Consider the following 23,860-nt stretch of genomic DNA (forward strand, 5'->3'; position numbering starts at 1 on the left):
GTGTTCTCCGCTCCTCTTTTTTTCCACAACAAACTAACCATACTCCAGAAAATGAAGCCAGCTGGGAGTTAGAGTTGTAGGGGTGAGTGGAGACATTAAGGGTAAAATCTTCAGCGAGACAATAGAGGTGAAGGCAGAAATCCCATTATTTGTTAATAGGGTTTGTGCACATATCTTCCACGCGCTGCTTAGGACATTTACTCTCGAGTATCTTGCTGGCAGTTTCAATTTGAGTCAACATTTCATTTCAGCAGATGGACTGCAAACTAGAGGCTGCTTATGCCCTAATGAATAAAACTTTATATTTCCTCCTCTTAAAATGTGATTACATTTTTATGGGGAAAACGAGCGTTACTCTTAAGCTGATATTTAATTTGACTTTTTTGCTTTGCTTCTATGTGCCAGCAAATGCCACCCATGTACCGAAATATATGCCCAATGGGTAATTTAGTATAGTTTTGCAGATCTGTCACAATATGGCCTGTATCTATATGGCACCTCCCATCCTTACAAGATCAAAGCACTTTTACAAATACATCCACATACCCCTGAACTGCAGCCATCTCTGGGGTGGAATGATTAATAATGCACTATAACACAGACTTTAAATCTCATATAAAAATTATGCTAGGGAAGCTGTGAAACACCCACATGTTCATGAATCAGCTTCTTGTGATCTAAGTGTTAGCTAAAAAATCTGAATTTCTGGGGAAAAAACCCAGATTTGGAATTATTGCCTTGAGTGCGATGCTCAAATAAGGAACTTGCCATTTGCTAAAGTATTCCAGTATTACAGTGCAGTCATATACAGACTAATAATGACTGTGCGTTATCTAGTCTCAGTATGAAGCAATATTAATTAATAGGAAGGATGCACAAAACAGAACACAGTATTTTTGCATGTTAAACGTCCTTTCTTTAAATAGACTATAAAACTACGTAGATGTAGGCCTGGCATGTGGGCTGCTGACAGGTTCATGGTGCCTTCGATTTCGCTTTTTCTTCATCTTCTGCATGTGCTTCCATTTTGCCCCACCTTTGTTCCGCTGCCGCCGCTTCTCCCAGTGCCACATCTGTTCACAATATTCATCCAGGCTGAAGCTGGGGCTGCTGACGAGTTGGATGTAATCCTTGTACCTCAGCCGCGACTCAGTAAGCAAATCTCTCATCCATCTGTCTTTGTCCTCCGTTTTCTGAGTGCTTTCCATGTGCCCGTTCTCTATGACATTCAAATTTGACTTCACAATGGTGTGAATGAACATGTGCTCCTGTGCTTTGCAGTAATACACCCCTGTGTCCTTTCTCTGCAGGCTGCGGATCAGCAGCCCGTATTCCGTTTTGATGATCCTCTCGTCAGCCTTCAGCTGTGAGATTGGACAAAGCAGAAAACAATGCATTAAAAGCACAGGAAAAATAAAATTTGAGTACATGTTAGGTGGGGAGTAGAGGAGACAGAGGGGACGGTTGGCTCAGGGACTGACTATGCAGCCTTTTACCTCTAGGTCACCTGCATATAAGTACCTTAGATAGACAGATGCATATGGAACCATTTGAATTTCAGAGTTCTACTATTCAATTGATAATTATAGTCTCATCAGCATGACTTAGTTAAAGGTACATACAGTCTGAGAGGATAGAGTCACCAAGAAATAATACAATTAAACAGACCAAAACAAGGGTAAGGTAGCCTACTTTCTCAAAGCAAGAGTTGGATAGTTAGCTGGACAAATCCCATTAGATTGCAAGCTGTTTGGGGCAGGGGCTATCATTTTATTTTGTTTGTATAACATGTAGCACAATGGGGTCCTGGTCCACGGCTGGGGTGCCTAGCCACTACCGCAATACAAATAATAAATCAATAGTAATAACAATTAAGTCAATAAGTCTCATTCTGATCTGACACTGGGTTTACAACAGTGTAAACTCTCTTAACTTCAATGTAGTTATGCTTCATTTACACCATTGTAAGTGAGAGCAGAAAAACGTGAATAAGATTCAGGGAGCTAAAATCCAGTGCAATTCTTTTATCATGTAGGGTTCAGGATCTATGAATGAGAAAACCTAGAAAAAAACAGAAATTTAAAGCTAAGTCTGAATTTCTGTGCATTATGTACCCTATTCACTGCAGCATTTGTGGAATTGTACTTGAGATTGTGAAGGCTGTGGAAATACTTGCTCTATCTAGCACAATATGACATGTTAGCCACTGGGGTGCTGGTGGCTCAATGCAATTGGTACCTGCTACTTTGCAAATCTGGTAACCTACAAGTGATTTACAAAATTAATTAAGCCTCACAATCCCTCTCTGAGGCACGGATATGTTAGGATCCTTGCAGATGGAGAAACATGGATGCTAAGTGATTTGCCCAAGGTCACACAAAGACTCAGTGGCAGAGCTGTGAGTAAAGCTCTGTCTCCCAATCCCTTGCTCTAATTCCATACCCCAGGGTACATTCCCTCTGAAGCGCTGATGTTTGAAAAGGAAGCTGGCAGTTCACAGAGTGTGCAGTGTTCTGCTGCCGCACAGAGGCTGCAGGGGAGAACAACAGCGAAGGGATTGTGGTTCAGTTCGATTAGCTCACAATGCAGCATGCACATTAAGCACATCTTCAGCACCACTGGTGGCATTGTTATAATACACAAGGATCCTGTTTAATTCACTATTGTGCTGAGTGCCTCACTGGGAAAAAAGAAAGAAATCTGGAAAATGTCCCAGACTATACATCTGCCCTTCCAGCATATTTCAGAGGAAGATGATCAGGGAAGCATAAAGATGAGTAAATTAACTGTATTCACAGTGGGTAGACTACACACTGTTTTTATGTGAAAAATCTGTAAGCAATTCTTCATCCCTAAATAGTATATATAAGTCCTGCTTGCCTGGCTTGCTACCATACTAGCTGAAGTGCTCTTCAGCCAGATATGTGCAGCTGCCTGTGTGTCATTGATGACCCACTCAGAGAGCACACGTCAGCTACTAGAAAGGCAGGGTGGTCTACTGAACGGAACTCGGCTCAGCTGGGGCTTAGTGGTGGGTTCTGTTTAGTTCTGTCACGGACACACAATATGGCCTGAGGCAAGGCAGCTCCGGGCTTCAGTTTCCTCATTCATAAATTGGCGACAATAATACTGACTGCATCACAAGGGGGAAGTCAGGCTTATTTAATAAGTGTCTGGCAAGTGCTTTGTGATCTTTTGATACCAGGCACTATACAACCCCAACGTTTGTCTGAGTTAAACTAAATTAGTCATGGTCAAAATACAAGTACATTTACAGCAGCTAACAGTCCTGCAATAGCGGGGAGATGGACTAGGTAATTCAATAAGTCTTTTCCTTCGCTAGATTCTATCACGTAGGGCAGTTTTACCAATCTTTTCAGGATGGCATCCCCTTATTTGAAGTAAAAAAAAATTTGCAAACCCCTTGCGCTTACTGTAAGGTAATAAAAATGTATCAATGATAACAAAGATAAGCCTATATAATTTATTTGTGTGTGTGTTTCACGCTGCTAAGAGACAATACTTGACCCTGAAAAGTAAGGCTGTGTGGGCAATGGTGGAGAGAGATTTTCTTTGGTTTAGATTATAATAAAATTTTCAATACCTCACAAACCTCCCCCATCTCCCCAATTGCCTTTCATGATCCCCCCTTTTTTTCCCCCATAACGATTGTGACTCACCAATTAAGAAACATTGACATGGATATCTGCTGGGTAGCTGAGGAAGACAGAGAAATATAGGGTGGGATTTTCAAAACTGCTCAGCATTGGCCTTTACTCTGTTGCCATTAGAACCCATATGGATTTCAACAGGAGTAGAGTTAGACCGAGTGAGCTTTCTTGAAAATTTCATCTAGACATGGCATTGTATTGTGTCAAGTGATACCACAACATTTGGTATCCTGTAAAAATAGAATGTGAAGGAGATCTTTTAAGTTTTTGAAAAGGCCTATTTTAAGGGTAAGGGTTCCCTCATTTTTTCCTATGATTATTTCTAAGGCCACCCAAAGATGTATTATTAAGTGCCTTCCAAAACAGAAAGAAAACAGAATGCCTTCTCCTAGGTGCTTAGAAGGCCAAGATTATGCATTTAATCAGCATGGGCATGGCAGTATGAGGAAAGGTTTTTAAATAATTCTGGGAAAACATGCCTTAACCTGGTTAATTTCATGTAGGTGTAATGGCAAAGGTGGATCTTAAAAAGGGGCTTGAATGAGTTGAAGGTGGTGTCTTTTCATAGAAGCTCAAGCAGCTCATGCCGGGAGTAGGGACTAGTGTGCAAGAAAGTGCAAAGAGGGCTGTGGGTAAAGTTGATGACCAGGGCGAAAAGTCTGGTGTCGCTGGTGGAGCAGAAGAGATGACACAATAAGAGACAAGAGGCTCAAACCGCTGCTGAGCCCAGGTAAGGGAGTTTCAAAGAGGCATCCTGTGGCTCCCTGGCAGCGTAGTTTTGAGCAGATTGAAGGCTGTTCTACACTATGTCCCAGCTGTAATGTCCTCTGAAGAGCTGTTTGTCAGCTGGGGATCACCAGAGTACAGCTTGCGCTGGCCACATCTCTGATTCGGGTGGCAGAGCGCCAGTTACATTGGCTTTGGGTAACCAGACATCCTGATATTATTGGGGCCATCTCAATATTAGGGGCTTTGTCTTATATATGCAACTATAGCTCCCCGCAAAAAAGTGTCCCAATTTTTCACACTTGCTATCTGGTCGCCGTATATTGGCTATACGTCAGACCTCCTACAGTAAGGGAATCTCCAGCTGGCTGGCTAAGCTGGCTGTACACTGGTTCAAAGGAACCACAGTGGGGCTCAGCCTGTTGTCAGGTAAAAGGAAGGACAGAGCTATGGAGGATCTTGAAGAATCTAGAATTGGAAAACAGCTGTTTGGTCACTTAGTCCATCTCTGTACTAATTATTACCCTGTGTTATTTGTAATACAGTAGCCTTCATATGCAGTTTGACACAGTATAGTTATAAATGTGCTAAACATTGAGGTTCCCATCACTTTCCTTGGGAGCCCACACCACAGGCTAACATCACTAAAGTGTTTGTGTCTCTTAATCCTAATCCATCTCTACTTCTACTTTTAATTAATAAGGTTCTTATTCAATGTCCCATTTACATGTTGATTATTGATTTATGGTGCCTGTCACCCCCTCCTTTTCTGTGTCTTCATTGTTCATTCCTTTCTTATTCTCTGACAGGATGAAATTATGGCTCTGATTTCACACATATTGAGCCACACTTCATTATTGTTTTCCCTCCCACTTCTCTTTTTTGGTATCCTGTTTATGTTGTTTTACCCATAGGTTCAGAACTCTTCCTGACTTTCCTCTCTACTTTTTCCCCCACAGGACTCTGGAGTTTCATAAACACCTGGCATTTCATTACTTGGTAGTAGATCTTTAACCTTTCACTTGAATACTTAATTTGTTCTTTAGTTCCTGACCTGCAGACGTAAAACATGTTTTATTAAATTTTGAGTATAGTGAAAAGCCTGGTTACGTAGGAGATATCGTTTTATTTCTGTCATATGTGGTTTCATTATTTTTCAGCATATCATAACCAATCATTCTGCTGGGGCTATAACAAGTTTTGTTCAGCAATTCAGAAGACCAGAGATCCCAATTCAATAATATGATTAACTTTAAGCAGGTATTTTTAAGCTGAATATATGATTAAGTGTTTTGTTGAATCAGAGCCAATATTGTGAGCCACAGAAATTAAGCAGTTATCAACATTTATCGACGTAACTTTTCTGGTGTCATGTAGTTGCTTTGATTCAGCCTGGAAATAGGTTGCAGTGTGCATGCTATATCTTCTCAATGACAAGGTAGCAGAGTTGGACAGCATTCTGTATATTCTTTCAGCAACTTTTAAATAGTTTTTGATCCTTGATATAAAATATTAAATAAAATGTGCAGAAAATGCCTGGCAAATGAATAAGAGGTTCATTTATATTAATTGCTTGAATTTTACAGCATGAATTTAGCAATGGGGGGAACACGCATTGCCATAAGGATGGCAAATCTTGAAACAGTCAGATGGAAAACAACTAAGGATTCAAAAGTGGCATGGCATCACGTTAATTCACCATCTTTTGTCCTTTATAAATGGTGTGTTTAGATGGCTCCCTTATTACAAATAATTCACATGTGAACTCTTTCACAGTTAAAACATTGCACCTGTCTGTGAGAAGATAGCGCTTCAAAGCCTGCCTTCCCTCATTAATCAACATGTGAAAAAGCACTAGAGGTAAAGCTGAGCTAACCATGGGTTAAATGTTACCACTGAACAAAGAAAGGGTGGAGAAACAAAAATAGGGAGCGTTCACTGAGAATTCTCCTTGGTCTTCATTATCAGTGGCCTATATCATCATTCCATTGAGAACGTGGATATTTTTATTATGTGCCATGTTGATACTGTTATATTGAGAAAAATAATAATTGAATTCAAACTCTTTTTTACAACATCTATTTGGACTTAAAAATCTAAAGGAAAAATGAAGAATGTGTGGGGACATAATAGAGAGACAAGGTGGGTGAGATAATATCTTTTATTGGACCAACTTCTGTTAGTGAGAGAAACAAGCTTTTGAGCTTACACAGAGCTCTTCTTCGGTTTTTGGGACATAATGTCATTATGTATGGAGAGACATCAGTTCCACTATAGGCAAGGTTGAAACTAACTTCCCATTGGAAGGGTAATTTTTAAACTCCCACCCTACGTTTACCCAAATCAAATCAATCTCCCTGAATTTCCACATGGCATATCTCAGCTCAGGATATAATTTTTTCTTGGAAATTGTGGAAAAAATAATGGTCTGATTTATGGACTTCAAGGAATTAAAAAACAAACAAACAACAACAACAACCCACCTCCGCCACCTAATTGGTTAAAGTAAAATAGAAGTGTGAAAGAATCATTGGTCAACAAAATGAAACAGTTCAAACCTTTAAAGAGTAAGTTGACCCTGCTGTCAACACCAGGAGATTTCCCCAAGAAAGCACATCACACCACTAACTTATGGTAAAAAGCAAATTGGCTGCACCTTTAATTAAATTCAACAGCAAATTAGTCAATAACTACCTTCTATGACATTCCATCCCTGCCGGGCAGTGTGTATTTCAATCTGGCCCAGAGTTCCCACTAATCACCATTCACTGGCCCCCAAGACAAAATTCGCTTCTCAAATAATTGGGCCTGATACAGGATAGTGTATTCTTAAATCTTCACTCGATAATAAGGTCTATGCCCATAAGTGCTCTTCTCTGCCAAACTTAGCCCTCTTCTCCATTCTGCTTTCCTCTGACTCTTGGGTTTGGGGTTGAATAGTCACAGAATCTATCTACAATCACCACCAGAAACTCATGCCCATGACGTTGTGGCCAAAGAAAATAGGCTGTAATCACACAAAATTCATCAGCCACTGACTAAACCAACAAAGACCAACGCCTCACTCACCAATTCACCACCAAAAATATCAACAAAACAGATAACAAACAAATATCTACAAAACAGAGATAACTGCCAGATGCAACTGAAGCCCAATCCCTCCAACCAGGGCAAAATGCACTTAGGGAAAAAATGCATCCCTATCTCCAATATGATGACCACAGCAATAGAGTTCAGTATCCTACCAAACACATACCTTTCAAAGAGGATTACCAACCAGGCTGGATAGCCCAATCCATGGCTAACATCAACCAGCGAACATGGGGTGGGACAGTGGGAAAGAGTGAGCTGATGGTGAAGAAGCTGAAATATGCTGAGGCTCCCCAATGTGTTATCTTCCATCACCCACATCATGCAAGGAGTTAAACCATATCAATGAATAGGCTGTCGTTTCAAAACATATGGCTTGCTATGTCCCATGGAAAGGGACATGACAGCCTGGCAAACCTGTGGCCACAGGAGACTCTGGGTCAGAGACAGACGAATATTTTTAAAAACCATAGGAGGCCAATGTTAATAGCTTTGCAGGGAACACTGGGTTTGCTTTTTCTGTCCCAGACACCTATTATGTACATAACACAACACATAGGAATTTAAAAAGGAATAAACAAACAGCCAAGCTTAAGCTGCAGGAAATTCAGCACATTAAAGCCTTACGAATAAATGATGTACAGGTTTTTTTATTAATCCAAGTCACAAAAATGTTCTCCGACAAGTTAGTGACTAACCTTCCAAATATGGGAATAAACATGATCAATTGCGTGAGCAACACTAAATACAAAAGCACCAGATAATTGACTCATGACCCACCAAACCGCAGGGAAACGCACTCCCCCTGGCAGCAGAATGACCTGGTGACAGCTCCTGTACCCCAGGAGATCCTGTCCCCTCCCATAGGCCATTCTGACTGGAAGTAGGATTCTGAACCACGACCTTAAAGGTGAAATGCAGGAGACATCCTGCTGGGCCAAAGGCTCCCAATCTAGTCTGGATTTTGCCCTTTCTCTCCCCTCAGGAAGCTGTATTGCATGTCATGGACAAAGCGTAACCATCTATTTGTAAAGTGAGGTTTAAAGATCTGCTGAAACATTCCAGCTACACCACTGTAACTAAAAGTCTGTAACTTGAGTTTCCAGGTGCACTGAGTCATTCACAAAGCATGGTATCGTCATCACAATAAGTTATACCTTTAAGACATGCACTACAATAACATACAGTGTTATTAGAGAAATATAACGCAGGAAGAGAGAGCAGAATATAGAATTGTAATGGGAAAAGTTATGGTAAGGTATTGACTGAGCAAAGATCAGGCTACATGTTAAATACAGTTTCCTTATTTCTGTTACATATGGTGTTTTAGTCAAAGTAAAGTGCATTAAAACCCCCTCAACTTAATATCTCTCTATCTTTGGATTTTCTATAGAGGCCATCTGTGTGGTATCCAACACTGAGGGAAAAATTTCAAACATGGGTGCCCAAAGCTAGACCATCTCAAAAAGAGCCTGTGGTTCAGAGATGCCAAACATCAACAGCAGGGCCGGCTCCAGGCACCAGCCTGGCAAGCAGGTGCTTGGGGCAGCCGCTCCGGAGAGGGGTGGCACGTCCAGGTATTCGGCGGCAATTCAGAGGATGGTCCCTCACTCCCGCTGGGAGCAAAGGACCTCCCGCCGAATTGCCACCACAGATCGCGATCGCGGCTTTTTTTTTTTTTTTTGGCTGCTTGGGGCGGCCAAAACCCTGGAGCTGGCCCTGACCAACAGGAGTAGTGAGTGCTCAGCATCTCTTAACAGCGGGCTGATTTATTTAGGTGGTTACACATGAATTTACAGACCTTACTTTAGATATCCAATTTGAAAATGCAGCTTTATTATTTTTTTCTTTATCTTTAAAAATAACAAAAGAAAGAAGAGCATTGTAGTTGTATTGGTCCCAGGATATTAGTGAGACAAGGTGGATGAGGTATTATCTTTTTCTGGACCAATTTTGATTGGTTCAAGACAAGCTTTCAAGCTTATACAGAGCTCTTGCCAACAGAAGTTGGTTCAATAAAAGCTATTTCCTCACCTACCTTGATTCTCTAAAAGAAAGAATTATTTTTGTTTTGTTTTGTTTTGTTTTGAAATGCACCATCAGGATGATTTTGAAAAGGGAAAAAATGGTTGCCCCATTGCTTACGATAAGAAAAACTAGATTGGGTCAACATACTAGCAGATGGAACATAGGAACAAGCATTCACCGGCAAGGAGAACATGAGCTCCAGCATCTATTTTATCAAGATAAAACATCATGTGTATACTCCCATGGATATACTGGCAGCATGTGATAAGAAACTCTTTGCTTGTAGTTAAAATCCATAACACAGAAAAGCAATTTGGAGAGTTTTCTTCTCAAACGTGCCCAATGGTTAATGTAGCATTTTATCAAAACTTGACTTTTCTCATATAAACACGTCAGATTGTTTACATAGTGCGAACCTAGTAAACATTGCCTTGAAAGGCTGCAAATGTGTGCTGGGTGCATATTAGAGATGCAAGTGCCATAAACCCCCTCCTTATGCCTTTCATGCCAGATCCTTGGTTCTATTTTTTGAACCAGCTGTGGAATCTTGTGGTGTATGGGAGTCCCTGGGTGGCATAAAACCTATATGGCTCACTCTACACTACCTGTTCTCATAGTCCGGCTTAGGGAGTGGGGCCATAACATTCTGGCATATTGGCTATTTGGGGCTATTACAAGTTGGTGAAAGTTTGCTCAGCCCTTAGCCTGTTCTCATGTAACCAAAGGCCAGTTTGGCCTTAAGCCAGCTCAAAGAACAAGTGAGATGGAAAGGTTCTTTAAAGACATCTTTGTTTTGCCCACCATCAGTTGCACTGATTGAGTCTTCGATTTCTAACAAAATCTGTGTTTTTCCAAACTGGGTTGAACAAAATCCAGGGAGGAAAACTAGTCTTGTTAAAGCATCAGACAGAGAGCCAGGAGTTTCAATTCCTGATTTAGCTACAGGAATGGACATTAGTAACCCACCAACCCTGTTGTATCTCAGTTTCCCGACATGAAAAATGAAGATGATCATGCTTAACCAACTTTGCAAAGCATGTTCAGATCTAAGAGGTGTTAAACATTATCAATATGAAATAAACCCTCTTCAGATGTAATATTTGGTTAATTAATGTTTGTAAATTCTTTTAAGAACCTTGGTTAGGTATTACAGAGGTGAAAGGTAGTTTTTATAATGACTGTGGCCTGGTCTACACTAGGCGTTTATGTCGAAGTTAGCGCCGTTACATCGAATTAACCCTGCACCCGTCCACACCGCGAAGGTATTTAGTTCGACATAGAGGTCTCTTTAATTCGACTTCTGTACTCCTCCCCGACGAGGGGAGTAGCGCTAAATTCGACATGGCCATGTCGAATTAGGCTAGGTGTGGATGGAAATCGACGCTAATAGCTCCAGGAGCTATCCCACAGTGCACCACTCTGTTGACGCTCTGGACAGCAGTAAGAGCTCGGATGTTCTGAACTGCCACACAGGAAAAGCCCCGGGAAAATTTGAATTTGAATTCCTTTTCCTGTCTGGCCAGTTTGAATCTCATTTCCTGTCTGGACATCGTGGCGAGCTCAGCAGCACTGGCAACGATGCAGAGCTCTCCAGCACTGATGGCAGTGCAATCTCAGAATAGAAAGAGGGCCCCAGCATGGACTGATCGGGAAGTCTTGGATCTCATCGCTGTGTGGGGCGATGAGTCCGTGCTTTCCGAGCTGCGATCCAAAAGACGGAATGCAAAGATCTATGAGAAGATCTCTAAAGACATGGCAGAGAGAGGATACAGCCGGGATGTAACGCAGTGCCGCGTGAAAATCAAGGAGCTGAGGCAAGGCTACCAGAAGACCAAAGAGGCAAACGGACGCTCCGGATCCCATCCCCAGACATCCCGTTTCTACGAGGCACTGCATTCCATCCTCGGTGCGGCCGCCACCACTACCCCACCACTGACTGTGGACTCTGAGGATGGGATAGTGTCCACGGCCGGATCCTCGGACATGTTAGCGGACGGGGAAGATGAGGAAGGAGATGAGGAGGACGAGGCAGTCGACAGCGCTCACAACGCTGATTTCCCCGACAGCCAGGATCTCTTCATCACCCTTACAGAGATCCCCTACCAACCCTCCCCAGCCGTTACCCCGGACACAGAATCTGGTGAAGGATCATCCAGTAAGTGTTGTAAACATCTAAACATTTATTTGTAACAGAACATGATTATTAACAATTTAAAAAATGGGTTTCTCATGATTAGTTTGATTAACTTAACGGTTCAGTCATTGGCAGTGCAACTATTTGAAAAAAATCTAGCAATGTCCGGTTTTGCATGATTGTCCTGCCCAAGCCGCTCTACTGCAGCTACAGTAAGATGCGGTCTATATGTCCGGGGATGGAGCAGAAATCCTCCTGGGACATCTCAAGGAAGCTCTCCTGCAGGTAATTTGAAATCCGCTGCATTAGGTTCTTGGGGAGAGCGGCCTTATTGGGTCCTCCGTAGTAGGACACGTTGCCGCGCCACGAGACTAGCAAGTACTCCGGAATCATTGCTTGGCACAGCATGGCGGCATACGGCCCTGGTCTTTGAAGGCTTTCCCGGAGCATTCTCTGTCTGTCGCTCTCAGAGATCCTCATGAGGGTGATGTCGCTCATGATGACCTGCTTTGAATGAGGTAGGGGAATGTTAGTGTTGGGACTGCTTTACCGTTCCTTTACAGAACTGTAACCGCTGGTTTGCAGCCACGCGGTGGAGGCGGGAGAGGGTCAGCCGAAAGGGATCGTTCCCGGGGACAGCCGCGAGGGTGTGGGACAGGAGCAGACTTCCTGCTTGCCGGATTGCTGGCAGCAGGGACCGACATTGATTTCAATGTGAAATGAGGCCATTGCTAATATTAAAGTTTTAAGCTGCCACGAATCTACGGCTTACCATGTCTGCGTGCAAGAGCAATTCCGTTGTCCTGACAGGGTTCTCAAAAGTGCTCTGCAAAACCCCAGACACTGAATGCGAAGGCCGAGAATTCGACCTTGTGCTGAGTGCGCATGTGATAGGTGCTGTGCATGGTCCTGTTCACAGAGAAAGACTATGTTCTTTGTTCACAACTACATTTATCTTTCTGAGGAATTCACTCCCTTTTTCCCATTCCCACAGCCCCATCTGCGACTGTCTCACAACCTAGCCTGTCATCACACTCCCAGAGGCTAGGGAGGATTAGGCATAAGAAGAAGAGGACACGGGAGGACATGTTCTCAGAGCTTATAGCCTGCTCCCGAGCCCAGGCAGCACAGCAGACCCAGTGGCGGGAGAACTTGTCCCAAATGCACCAAGCCAACATGGATCGGGAGGAGAGGTGGCGTCAGGAAGACCAGCAGGCGACTCAAACCCTGCTTGGACTACTGAGGGAGCAAACGGACACGCTCCGGCGCCTTGTGGATGTTCTGCAGGAACGGAGGCAGGAGGACAGAGCCCCGCTGCAGTCCATCTCTAACCGCCCTCCCCCGCCACCAAGTCCCATACTCCCTTCACCCAAAGTGCACAGAAGGAGAGGCAGCAGAGTCCCTGCTAACTCTCACTCCACCCCTGCAGAGAGCTCGAGCAGCAGAAGGCTCTCATTCCCCAAAGTTTGACAAGTTCTTTCCTTCCCGCCTGACACAAGCCCCCGTCCAAGTTTCACTTCCCAGTCCCATGTGTAGTTGATAATAAAAAATATGTTTCTGTTAACTACTGTTTCCATCATGTTCTTTTGGAGGGGGGGGGGAAAGGGGGTTGGTAATTGGACAGGACAGTCACCTTTGGCAGGGTACATAGTCGGGGGCAGGCACAGCAGCAGGGCACATACATAGTGCAGTGATGCAGTGACTACTTACCCTGGTTAGTCTGGGAGGTTCTTTTCATGTTATGTGGTGGGGGGTGGGTTGCTCTGTGACTTTGTGTCAGGGGAGGGCAGTTAGAGATCTTAAGCGGCGGTCCTTAGGCAGGATCACAGAGCCACACAGCAGGGGATCTGTAACCGTCCCCCCCCTGCCACAAACTCACATAGACCCCCCATACACACAGTCCGTATCAGGAGGGGTGACAGGCTCCGTTGAAAGAACCATCCCACCGCAGCGGAGCCTGTCAGTCCTTGAGTTTAGAAGCTGCATTCGCGCGACTACACTACACCCGCTCCGCACCACAGTCTGCGTCCCAGTTTTAAAAAATTCCCGCGAAAACAGTATTAAAGAAAACGGTGTGCTTTAACAAAGTAGAACTATTTTTATTTTGAAACGTGTGTTGGAAGTGGGGTGAAGGCTTCTCTGTACACAAAATTAGAAAGTCACAGGTTACCCTGCTCACTCAGGAACTTTGCTTTCAAAGCCTCCCGGATGCACAGCGCTTCCCGCTGGTCTCTTCTAATCGCCCGGCTGTCTGGCTGTGAGTAATCAGCAGCCAGGCTAATTTCCTCAACCTCCCACCCCGCCATAAAGGTCTCCCCCTTGCTCTCACAGAGATTGTGGAGCACACAGCAAGCTGCTATAACAATGGGGATATTGGTTTCGCTGAGATCACAGTGAGTCAGCAAGCTTCTCCATCTCCCCTTGAGACGTCCAAAAGCACACTCCACCACCATTCTGCACCTGCTCAGCCGGTAGTTGAAGAGTTCTTTTTCAGTGTCCAGGGCACCTGTATAGGGCTTCATGAGCCAGGGCATTAGCGGGTAGGCTGGGTCCCCGAGGATCACTATAGGCATCTCCACATCCCCAACAGTTATTTTGTGGTCCGGGAAGTAAATACCTTGCTGCAGCCGTCTAAACAGACCAGAGTTCCTGAAAACACGAGCGTCATGAACCTTGCCCGGCCATCCGACATTGATGTTGGTAAAACGTCCCCTGTGGTCCACCAGTGCTTGCAGCACCATGGAAAAGTAGCCCTTTCTGTTAATGTACTGGCTGGCCTGGTGGTCCGGTGCCAGGATAGGGATGTGAGTTCCATCTATGGCCCCACCGCAGTTTGGGAATCCCATCGCTGCGAAGCCATCTATGATCGCCTCCAAGTTTCCCAGGGTCACTACCTTTGGCAGCAGTACATCAACGATTGCCTTGGCTACTTGCATCACAACAACCCCCACGGTAGATTTGCCCACCCCAAACTGGCTCGCGACTGACCGGTAGCTGTCAGGCGTTGCAAGCTTCCAGAGGGCTATGGCCACTCGCTAATGGACAGTCAGGGCTGCTCGCATCCGGGTGTCATTGCGCTTCAGGGCAGGGGACAGCAACTCACAAAGTTCAAGGAAAGTTCCCTTCCGCATGCGGAAGTTTCGCAGCCACTGTGATTCATCCCAGACCTGCAGCACTATGCGGTCCCACCACTCAGTGCTTGTTTCCCGTGCCCAGAATCGCCGTTTCACAGCATCAACATGACCCATTGCCACCGTGATGTCCTCGGCGCTGGGTCCCCTGCTTTCTGAGAGGTCTGTGCTACTCTCAGACTTCAGGCCATCACCGCGTTGACGTAGCCTCCTCGCCTGACTTTTCTGCATCTGCCTCAGGGCAACCTGTATGATAAGCTGCGAGGCGTTGAGAGCGGCCACAACTGCAGCGATGGTTGCAGCGGGCTCCATGCTCACAGTGCTGTGGCGTCCGCGCTGTCAATGACTGGAAAAGTGCGCGAAATGATTTCCCGCCGGCGCTTTCAGGGAGGGAGGGAGGGCGGGAGTGATGGACGGATGACGACAGTTACCCAAAAGCACCCTGGCCCCTTTTTTTTTTACCCAGAAGGCATTTGCGGCTCCACCCAGAATTCCAATGGGCGGCGGGGACTCCGGGAACTGTGGGATAGCTGCCCTCAGTGCACCGCTTCCAATGTCGACGCTTTCCCCGTTAGTGTGGACTCACAAAGTCGAATTACTGTCCTTAGTGTGGACACACACGTTCGACTTTGCAATATCGATTCCAAATATTCGATTTAAGTAAAATCGAACTACTCTCGTAGTGTAGACAAGGCCTGTGGCTCATCTAAACCCCAGTTCCAGTTACCTGGAACACAGTTAAGCATGTGCATCAATCCCTTTGAAAAGAATGGGACTTAAATAATTGCTCAGTTGTTTTCATAAATTGGGTTGGATGTAATCATATACTTAAGCGCTTTTCTGAAGAGGGCCACTAGTGAGGTAAGGAATACAACTTCCTGCACAAGAGAGTCAAAAATAAAACAATTAGGGCAAGAATTACAATATTTCTGATGTGATAAATATAGGTCTTCCAAGCCATGCATAGCACAGTTCTCAGTTTAGCCACCTGTGTCTGTTGGTGTTCTTTGGCCATTCTCAAGACATACCAGCAGGCCTGCTGATCAAAATACAATATAATTTTTCAAGTATTGATGGATGTCAAAATCAGCCACAGCTGGAATTTCTCATCCCTTAGAAAGAAAGAGATCAATCTTGCCATCACAGTCAATGGGAGAGTTGCTAGTGCCCACAATCAGTGGAAGGCTGAGCCATAAACCATGGTGTATATTTAATAGTTCCTGTAGGACTCTGATATTTAAACTCTGCTTGAGCTTGAAAAAAAACCCAAAAAACAATTCAATCTGGTTCAGATCCAAAGGCATCTGGGATGAACATTGAACAATAAAGCTCATCTAAAACCTTCGACCATCTTACCTCCCCCTTTTCACTACCACCACAGTAGTGATGACTACGCAGGTGGTAGGGAGTGGCCTGAGATGAAAAATAGCTTCTATGAGGGCAAAAGGCATTCTCTGTGAGGGGTCCTTAGGTTTGAAAGTCAGTCCAAACCAGTCCCAATGTGTTGACCTTCAGGACATGCTCTAATGCCCATTTGTTTTTCACTAGTGTGAGAGGACTCCATGGGAAATTATAAAGATTGTAAGGCAGGAAACATCTCGGGTGCTGGTCCTAAGGTTCTCAGATACTAGCGTGATGAGGGTGATATGTAAACTTATAGAGAACAGAAAATTCTGAATATGTTTTTGGCTGCTGAGTTATTCCATGTGTTAATTATTGGGGGAAAAGGTGTTATTGGAGTAGTCTGTCTTTTTAAAATGCACCCAGGAGTGCTTAGAGCAAAGGTTAGCTTCTCTCTCTCTCCCTTTTTTTTTTTTTTTTTGAATGAGTTTATAAATCAGAATAAATAAAATAAATCTGCCCGTAGTACAGTGCAAATGGCCTCTCTCCCACCCTCTTTATGCCCTAAATAGTGATACCAGAACACTACGTGATCCCTAAGGTGAAGCAAGGAAAAGAAAAACATCTACTAATCCCAATAACTCCTGCCTTCGAATACTCAGCTGAATTTTCCACCGAGGAAGCTCGCCTTGATACCTATAACTTACCTCTTCTCGATGTTCTTCTCCAAAGCGTTGAATATACCACCTAATAGAGGCTTGCTGGGACTTAGGAATGCATTCCAGAAAAGTTGCATTAAATTCAATGCCAAAAATCACCTTTTCATCAGCAGTTTCATGACTAATGCCTGGAAAGCAAACATGGTACTGAAGATTAACCCTGACCCGATTTTTAAAGCAATGATAAAATAGACTGATTCAGAACAGATGCTATAGGAGCAAGTGAATTATAAAATAAGCAAAAGGAAACTTAACTTTTAGCTTAAAATCTAACAGCTAGGACTTAGAGGCAGCTGCTAACTTTCCTCCAATGCAACTGTTTTTTAGAGCAGTTAATACGATCTGTACCACTGACTTACTTAACTTTAAAGAGATACAGCCACTGCTGGTGAATTCAATATTTTACCTGCATTTTTCCTCTGCTCCATCCTCTGTGCATCCAGTGGAGACTAAGCAGAGTAGAGGTGGGGTAGTCATAAGTGCTGGTTGTAGTTCCATCAATTCGGAGAGCCACCAGGGACCGCTTTAGCACCCTGCATACTTTAGAGCAGCCTCAAGGCTAACTGAAATCACTCCCTTTTAGTGGTCATCTACTAGGCAGTTACTGCTGGAGCTCAGTGTATTCCAGATAGGGCACTGAACTAGAAGTAAGGAGACTTGGCTTCTTCTCTTGGCTCTGCCAATGACCTTGAAAAAGTCACTCCACCTCTCTGTGCTGTTGTTTCCCCTCCCAGCCTTTGTCTGTCTTGTTTATTTAGATTGCAAGATCTTCAGAGCAGGGATTGCCTCTTGCACTCTGTTGGTACGGTGTCTAGCACAATAGGGCCCCAGTCACAACTGGAGCTGGGAGGTGCTATCATAATATAATTATTATATATTATTAATACTTATTATTATTAATCTGCCAGGGGCTGGAAGTGGGATGACACAAGGCCATCTGAACCTGTTTTACAGCACCAGGGGAAATACCCACCTAGCTGCTAATACATTCCATTTTTGTATAATACATAGACATACATTCCATTTTTGCCACCATATTTGGGCTCAGGATTGAGTTTATATTAGTGCAACATCTAAGTAATTTTGTATTTGTTCATCAAAGACAATAACTTCAATAACCATTTCTCTACAAAGAGATACCTGACAGCAGCAGTCGGGCTGGCATCCCTACAGTAACCCTATGCTCTGTGGCATATCTCAGATACCACTATGTAGTAATTGTGGGGTGGATCGTGAGAGTGCAATCCCAGCCCCGTTGAAATCAATGGGAGTTTGGCCGTTAACTTCAATAGAACCAAGATTTCATCCTGACTTTTTAATGAGCCCTGCAGTATATATGCACAGTGAGAGCCCAGTATACCATGCAACAGACTGGTCTTTGATTTCATGGCAAACAGCCCTAATTTTGGCCGCAAAATATGTTGAGTTCTGCAGCAGGCTTCCAGCATCACAGTGACGTGAAAATTATCAGCGATTGATCAAAGGGAACAGCTTCTACTAGGTCAAAAATTAAACACGGCAATACTATCAATACTGTTGTGATTAGGGATGTGAATATTGGCTAATAAGGTTAACCGGTTAAACAATTACAATTATATCATTTAACTGGTTAACCGTTAACTGAGGTCACTCTGGCTAGCCTGGCATAGCGGGGGCTGGAGTCACTCCAGCTGGCAGCACAGTCCAGCGTGGCCAGGGCTGGGGCTGCTTCGGCCCACCTGGGGTTCCGCCAGCCCAGCCAGTGCGGCGCAGCCAAGGCTGTGGTCCCTCTGGCCGGCCGGCCCGACTTGACCAGGGTTGTGCCTGCCGGCCCCATGTAGCTGGGGCTGGTGTCCCTCCTGCTGGCACAGGGCCGCCGTGGTTAACGGTTAAACGGTTAAGGTCAGTTAACAGTAAGCCTAATGCTAACTGGTTAACCGTTTAACCTTTTACATCTCTAGTTGTGACTGGGCTGTTCATTTTAATAATTGAATGTAAAAACCCCAGACTAACTCAAACTTCAGTTTTGAAAGCTTTTCATTTATTTTACGCTGCCACAGAAATTGCAGCGTAACCGCAGGATTTAGCATTGACAGTACACTTTGTAAGTGAACTGCAGCAGTTGCCAAGGGAGAGAGCCAGACTGTTTGGCAGCTGGGAGAGGGGGATTTCTTGTTGAGGGAAGGGGAAGGCTCTTGTTAATGGGGGAGTGTTTAAGTAGCTGCAGGGAGGGGGAACTGGAGGGTTTGGAAGCTGGAACAGGGGTTGGGACTTTTGTCAAGTGTGTGTATGTATTAGGGGAGGAAGAAGGAGCATTTCCTGCTTCCTCAGAGGTTTTCTTACTTGGATCTCTCTCCAGATACTCTGCAAAGGAGCGGAGGTCCTGGCATCTCACTCATGGTGCGGTATGGGGTATTCATATCTATTGCCTTATTTCCCCACTCATGTGGGTTTCTGGTGGTATCTCCCTCCCATGGAGTATGTGTGTGGGGGAGTTGTTTTCACCATTTACTTCTTTTAAGTTCCCATGGCTCAGTGAGACTAACTGCTGGATGAGGGCTGAATGGAGAGTATTTGGGGATTCTAACTGCCTCGGCATTAGCTGCCCAGATATCTCCAGAGGCCTAGTTCCAAAGAGCATAGTAAACAGACAGACACACTGACCGTACACATTTTGTTGGAGCAAATAGTTACTTTCTTCCACATCCCAGCACTGGGCAACTGGGTCTCTGTATTTGACATCTTGCCTCCTGGCTCGCCTATAACAAGAGCATTAAAATGTGTAACACTTGAGGCATAATTGCTGGAATTCAGTAACAAAATGCAGAGGAGCTCGGCAGATGTGGGACCGCAGCACTTCTGCCCTATCATTGGCAATTACAGCCCTAAGTAAATCCAGCCTCCCTCTCAAGTGGCATGTGGCACAGAGAGATTTGTACAAATGGCACAAAGAGACAGGCCGGTGATTTAAGAAAATCACTCTGGGGAGAGAGATCTGCCTAGAAGAGGGTGAGGAGGGCAATCTAGTGGCAGAGACAGCTTCCAAATCAGCTATAGGAGCTCTGCCAGATCCAAAGGCAGAACAGATGTTGTGATCTGGTGGGCCAGATCATCTTGGAAACCATCAGAACTCTCAACACCCTACGTCATGTAAACCTACGAGCTTCAACAGACCACATTCCTGACTCAATTCAAGGCCAACACAGTGTAATGTCAACTACTGAATTTTCTAAAACAAGCAATGCTGGAAAAGCGTAGGTGCTGCTTCAGATGGAACAGTTTTGAGAACAGCAGCTGCAGCGTACGATTTGGGGAACTTTATGTAGAGATGAACAGAACAGACGATTGGGAGTCAAGATTCCTGGATTCTTTTCCCAGTTCCACTATTTAACTTGTGTAGTGATCTTTGGGAGAATTACTTAACCTCTCTGTGACTGTTTTTAGGTTTCATTAAAATAATATTGATAATGCTTAACTCTTACAAACTTTCATCCGTAGATCTCAAGAGGATAAATCTGATTATTTTCATTCTTCAGATGGGGAAACTGAGGCACAGAGAGACCAAGTGACTTCTTTTTCAGGTGAATTGTTTATATGCCAAAACATGCAGTTGCAGCCAAAAAATCTTTTGTGTGGGAGAGTGGGGAAGAATATTTTGTAATATTCTGATTCAAACTAAATTTTGTTTCAATTTTTTGGAACTGCCAGCAATCTGACCTGGGAAAAAATGCCTTTGCAACCTCACATGTGACAATCAGTTAAATCCCATGAGCACGAATTATGAGGACTGCCCACAGGACAGTTTCGTCGAAGGGGTGGAAGAGGAGGCTGAGGAAAAACCTTGGAATAGTGGCATGAACTGAGAAATTCTGGCTGACCCAGTCAGAATGCTAGGAGGGGGAGCTAATGCCAACTCAGTAACTCTATTAGCCTTCTAGAGTACAGCATGAAATCCCTCCATCTGGCTCAGGGAGAGTTCAGATATGGCTCCCGTGGTCCTTTCTCTTTTGGGAGGCTGGTGCTGCAGCTGGTATTAGCCCAGCAAAGCACTTGTGTAACCTATACCAACACACTATGGTTCTCTGTTCTTCGCTAGTCTATGGATAGAGGTTTGTAAACTCTAAAGCGCTTGAGCCATGAGACCTGTGTCTTTTAGCTCATCCTTTCAGTTCCTGCTGCCGATGACCCACCCAGGGGTATCATGTGAGAGTCACACTCCGCATTGTGATTGTGCCTGGCTCCCATGCAGAGGCACAAAAATGGGAGGCTCCTTGAATCACTTCCCTCCTTTGCACACTCATGCAGAGCCAGACACAATCTAGCCCTTAGCCTCATAACTTGGTATCTTAAAACATGTAGCATAACAATAAGTATCATGATCTTGTTATGTTAGACGCCCTAGAGCAGTTATCGCTATTCATATTAAAGTGCTGCACTGTTTTCACAGCACTCCCACCAAAACATGGACAAGGTTATGTCTACAATTTCCCTAAACAGCATGCTGAAAAAGTGCAACTTGTTTTCGCTGGCCTAGAAACTCAGTGGGAACCTCTGAAGCCCTTAATGTAGAGAACATGAGTGGGTGGATTTTCCATAGGAACTCTATACATATTCTTACCTTTTAGAAGTTGGTGCATATCTGGAACATGAGTTTCCATCCCAAGCGCAGTATGGGTCTCTGGCAAGGCAGCAGTCTGCACAAGCCTTCCCATACGTGTGACATCTGTGCAGGGAGAGCTGAACCAATCCATCTTTGGAACCAATGTACAATTGTTGCTACAAATCAGGCAAGGCGAATGAATTAGAAGCATTCTTCAAGCAATTATTTTAAATGTTCTCTTTCTCGCTACCACCCTCGCAATGTTGGCCCAGATTGTATTGAACGGGAGAGAATTTCACATTCATTGTAAAATGTTTCTCAGTGCACTGTGTGCACTGGCCAGTCTCCATCCATTGTAGATGACATGATGTTGGAAAGGGGCTATGGAACTGGAAGGACAAGGATCTAAAACACTGGTAGGATGTTGGCATGAATATACAGTATCAAAAATGAGCAGCAATCCACAACAAAAGTAACTTTACTAATAATTTGATAGAGGAAGATAGATCTTGATGTTAAGTTCAACAGCCGTGGGGCTCATTTCTGGTTTATGTCTTATGTTCCTAAAAGCTCATGCTTCAGAGTTTCAGACGGTCACCTGCACAGGTCAGGAAGGGATTTTTTCCCCTCCAATATATTTATCACCTTCCTCTGAAGCATCAGGGATGGCTGTGGCTGGAGATGGGATATTGGATAAGGTGATTCAGGGCTCTGAGGTGACATTGAACATTCTCTCTCTCAGGTGCTTGGCTGGCTGATTCTTGCTCACAGGGTCTAACTGACTGTCACATGTGAGGTTGCAAAGGAATTTTTCCCCAGGTCAGATTAGCAGTGACCTTGGGGCTTTTTGTCTTTCTCTGCAGCATGTAGGTGCAGGTCACTTGCTAGGATTACCTGGGTATATCTCACCTAATCATTTCCCTGCCATTGCAGGGCCCTCGGTACTGTGCACCTCGGGCTCTCGCCTACTCTCTGCATGTAGCACATAACAGTTCAGTTTCCTGTGGGCTGTAATACTTTGTTCTAATTTCAGTTGTTGGATTTAGGGTGCGGGTCCTGGGTGGTGTTGGTGGCCTGTAACACACAGGAGGTCAGACTAGAGGTTTGGTGGACACTTCTGACTTTAATCATGACACCGACCTGGAATTCATGATATCTGGATGACCTCAGGCAAATAACTATACCACTCTGTGCCTCAGTTCGGTATGTAAAATGGGGAATAATAATACTTCCTTTCTCCCACCTTTTGTGACTTGGGTAGTTAGACTGTAAGCTCATAGATTGGGGACTGCCTCTTACTATGTGTACGCACAATGCCTGGCACCGTGAGGCCCTGATCCCTATTTGAGATCCCTAATGGTGCTGCTTGTAATACCGCTACTATAACCAATAGTAAAATAATACTAATGTCTCGTTGAATTGATAGATTATACAGAGTCCAATTTTTGTTGTGTCTGGAAAATATGTGTGTATTAACTTAATTCACAAATCCCACATCCATATGACTAAGGATTTGCATCCATGAGTAATTACCAGTTTGGGCATACAAACTATTATTTGCAAGCAAATGTCAATTTTCCAGGCAAACTAGTTCACACTATACTTTCCAGATGCAGCTTAAGTGGCAGCCTTTGAAAGTTTGGCCAATAAGCAACAGATGTCACCAGCAAAGCAACAAGCTAAATGCTCAAAATACCAAACTGTTCATATGAATTAAACAAGTGTGTGAATTACCTGCTTCAGTGACATCTCCATAGTTGAGATAAATGATGGATGCTGAAAAATTAATGAGTGAATGTCAGTGTACCTGTTTATTGACATTTGCTTCTGTCTTTAATAGAAAATATGACATATCTTAACACCTACCTAACAACAAAATAAATAAAACTACAGATCAATTTAATTGGTTTATGCAGATGTGAAAAAAAGATCAGAAATTATGACTGGCAGCAAATATTCTCTGCTACTTGCCAGTAGATAACTTTTATCCAGGAAGATTGTAATTCACCCTGCACAGAGTGCCAGCACCAAGTCTAAAAACTCCATTTAAGAACTATTCTGAAGGCTTAAATGGGACAGAAGGGATGCACTTTACTCCTCTGCACCAAAGGTGAATATTACCTCTAGTGAAGTGAGTGGATGTTGTGCCAATAACTGTAGTAAGAACAGGATGGTCCTGGTATATTATTTATGCTCTATCACATAATGCAACATCTAAGCCTATTGTTTAGTGTTGATGTGACTTTAAGAATAATAAATGGTTTGCAGCTGCTCTCTCCTCTTCAATTTTCTGTATTAAAAATATGTAGAGGTAACATTTATAAAGTAGATGACTGTCTGCTGAGCAAACCCCAACCCTTTTAGTGTTAAATATGATATGCCATGTTTGCCCTTGACGTTATGGTATAAGAATGCAGCAAATTGGTGTACATACTGAAACT

The 23,860-nt window shown here is 43.9% G+C and overlaps 1 protein-coding gene across 1 annotated transcript; it reads right to left on the bottom strand.

The window, feature by feature from the left end:
* Positions 1–843: 843 nt before the first annotated feature.
* Positions 844–17,268, bottom strand: LOC117875184 (semaphorin-3D-like). Its single transcript, XM_034766212.1, has 3 exons — positions 17,247–17,268; positions 16,829–16,968; positions 844–1,364 (listed from the first exon to the last, which is right to left on the bottom strand). The coding sequence occupies exons 1-3, from the start codon at positions 17,266–17,268 to the stop codon at positions 936–938; spliced, it is 591 nt and encodes a 196-aa protein (XP_034622103.1). The 3' UTR covers positions 844–935.
* Between the last annotated feature and the right edge of the window lie 6,592 nt (positions 17,269–23,860).

Source organism: Trachemys scripta, chromosome 1, assembly GCF_013100865.1.
Source record: "Trachemys scripta elegans isolate TJP31775 chromosome 1, CAS_Tse_1.0, whole genome shotgun sequence".
In the NCBI taxonomy this organism is placed as follows: domain Eukaryota; kingdom Metazoa; phylum Chordata; order Testudines; family Emydidae; genus Trachemys; species Trachemys scripta.

What these genes read in the sequence shown, in the direction of transcription:
- LOC117875184 (XM_034766212.1), bottom strand. Translation starts at nt 17,268, where the DNA reads ATGGAGCAGAGGAAAAATGCAG. An exon ending in GGAGCAGAGGAAAAATGCAG is followed by an intron (nt 16,969 to 17,246) that starts GTAAAATATTGA and finishes TTTGCTTTCCAG; the next exon opens with GCATTAGTCATGAAACTGCT. An exon ending in GAGAAGAACATCGAGAAGAG is followed by an intron (nt 1,365 to 16,828) that starts GTAAGTTATAGG and finishes CCAATCTCACAG; the next exon opens with CTGAAGGCTGACGAGAGGAT.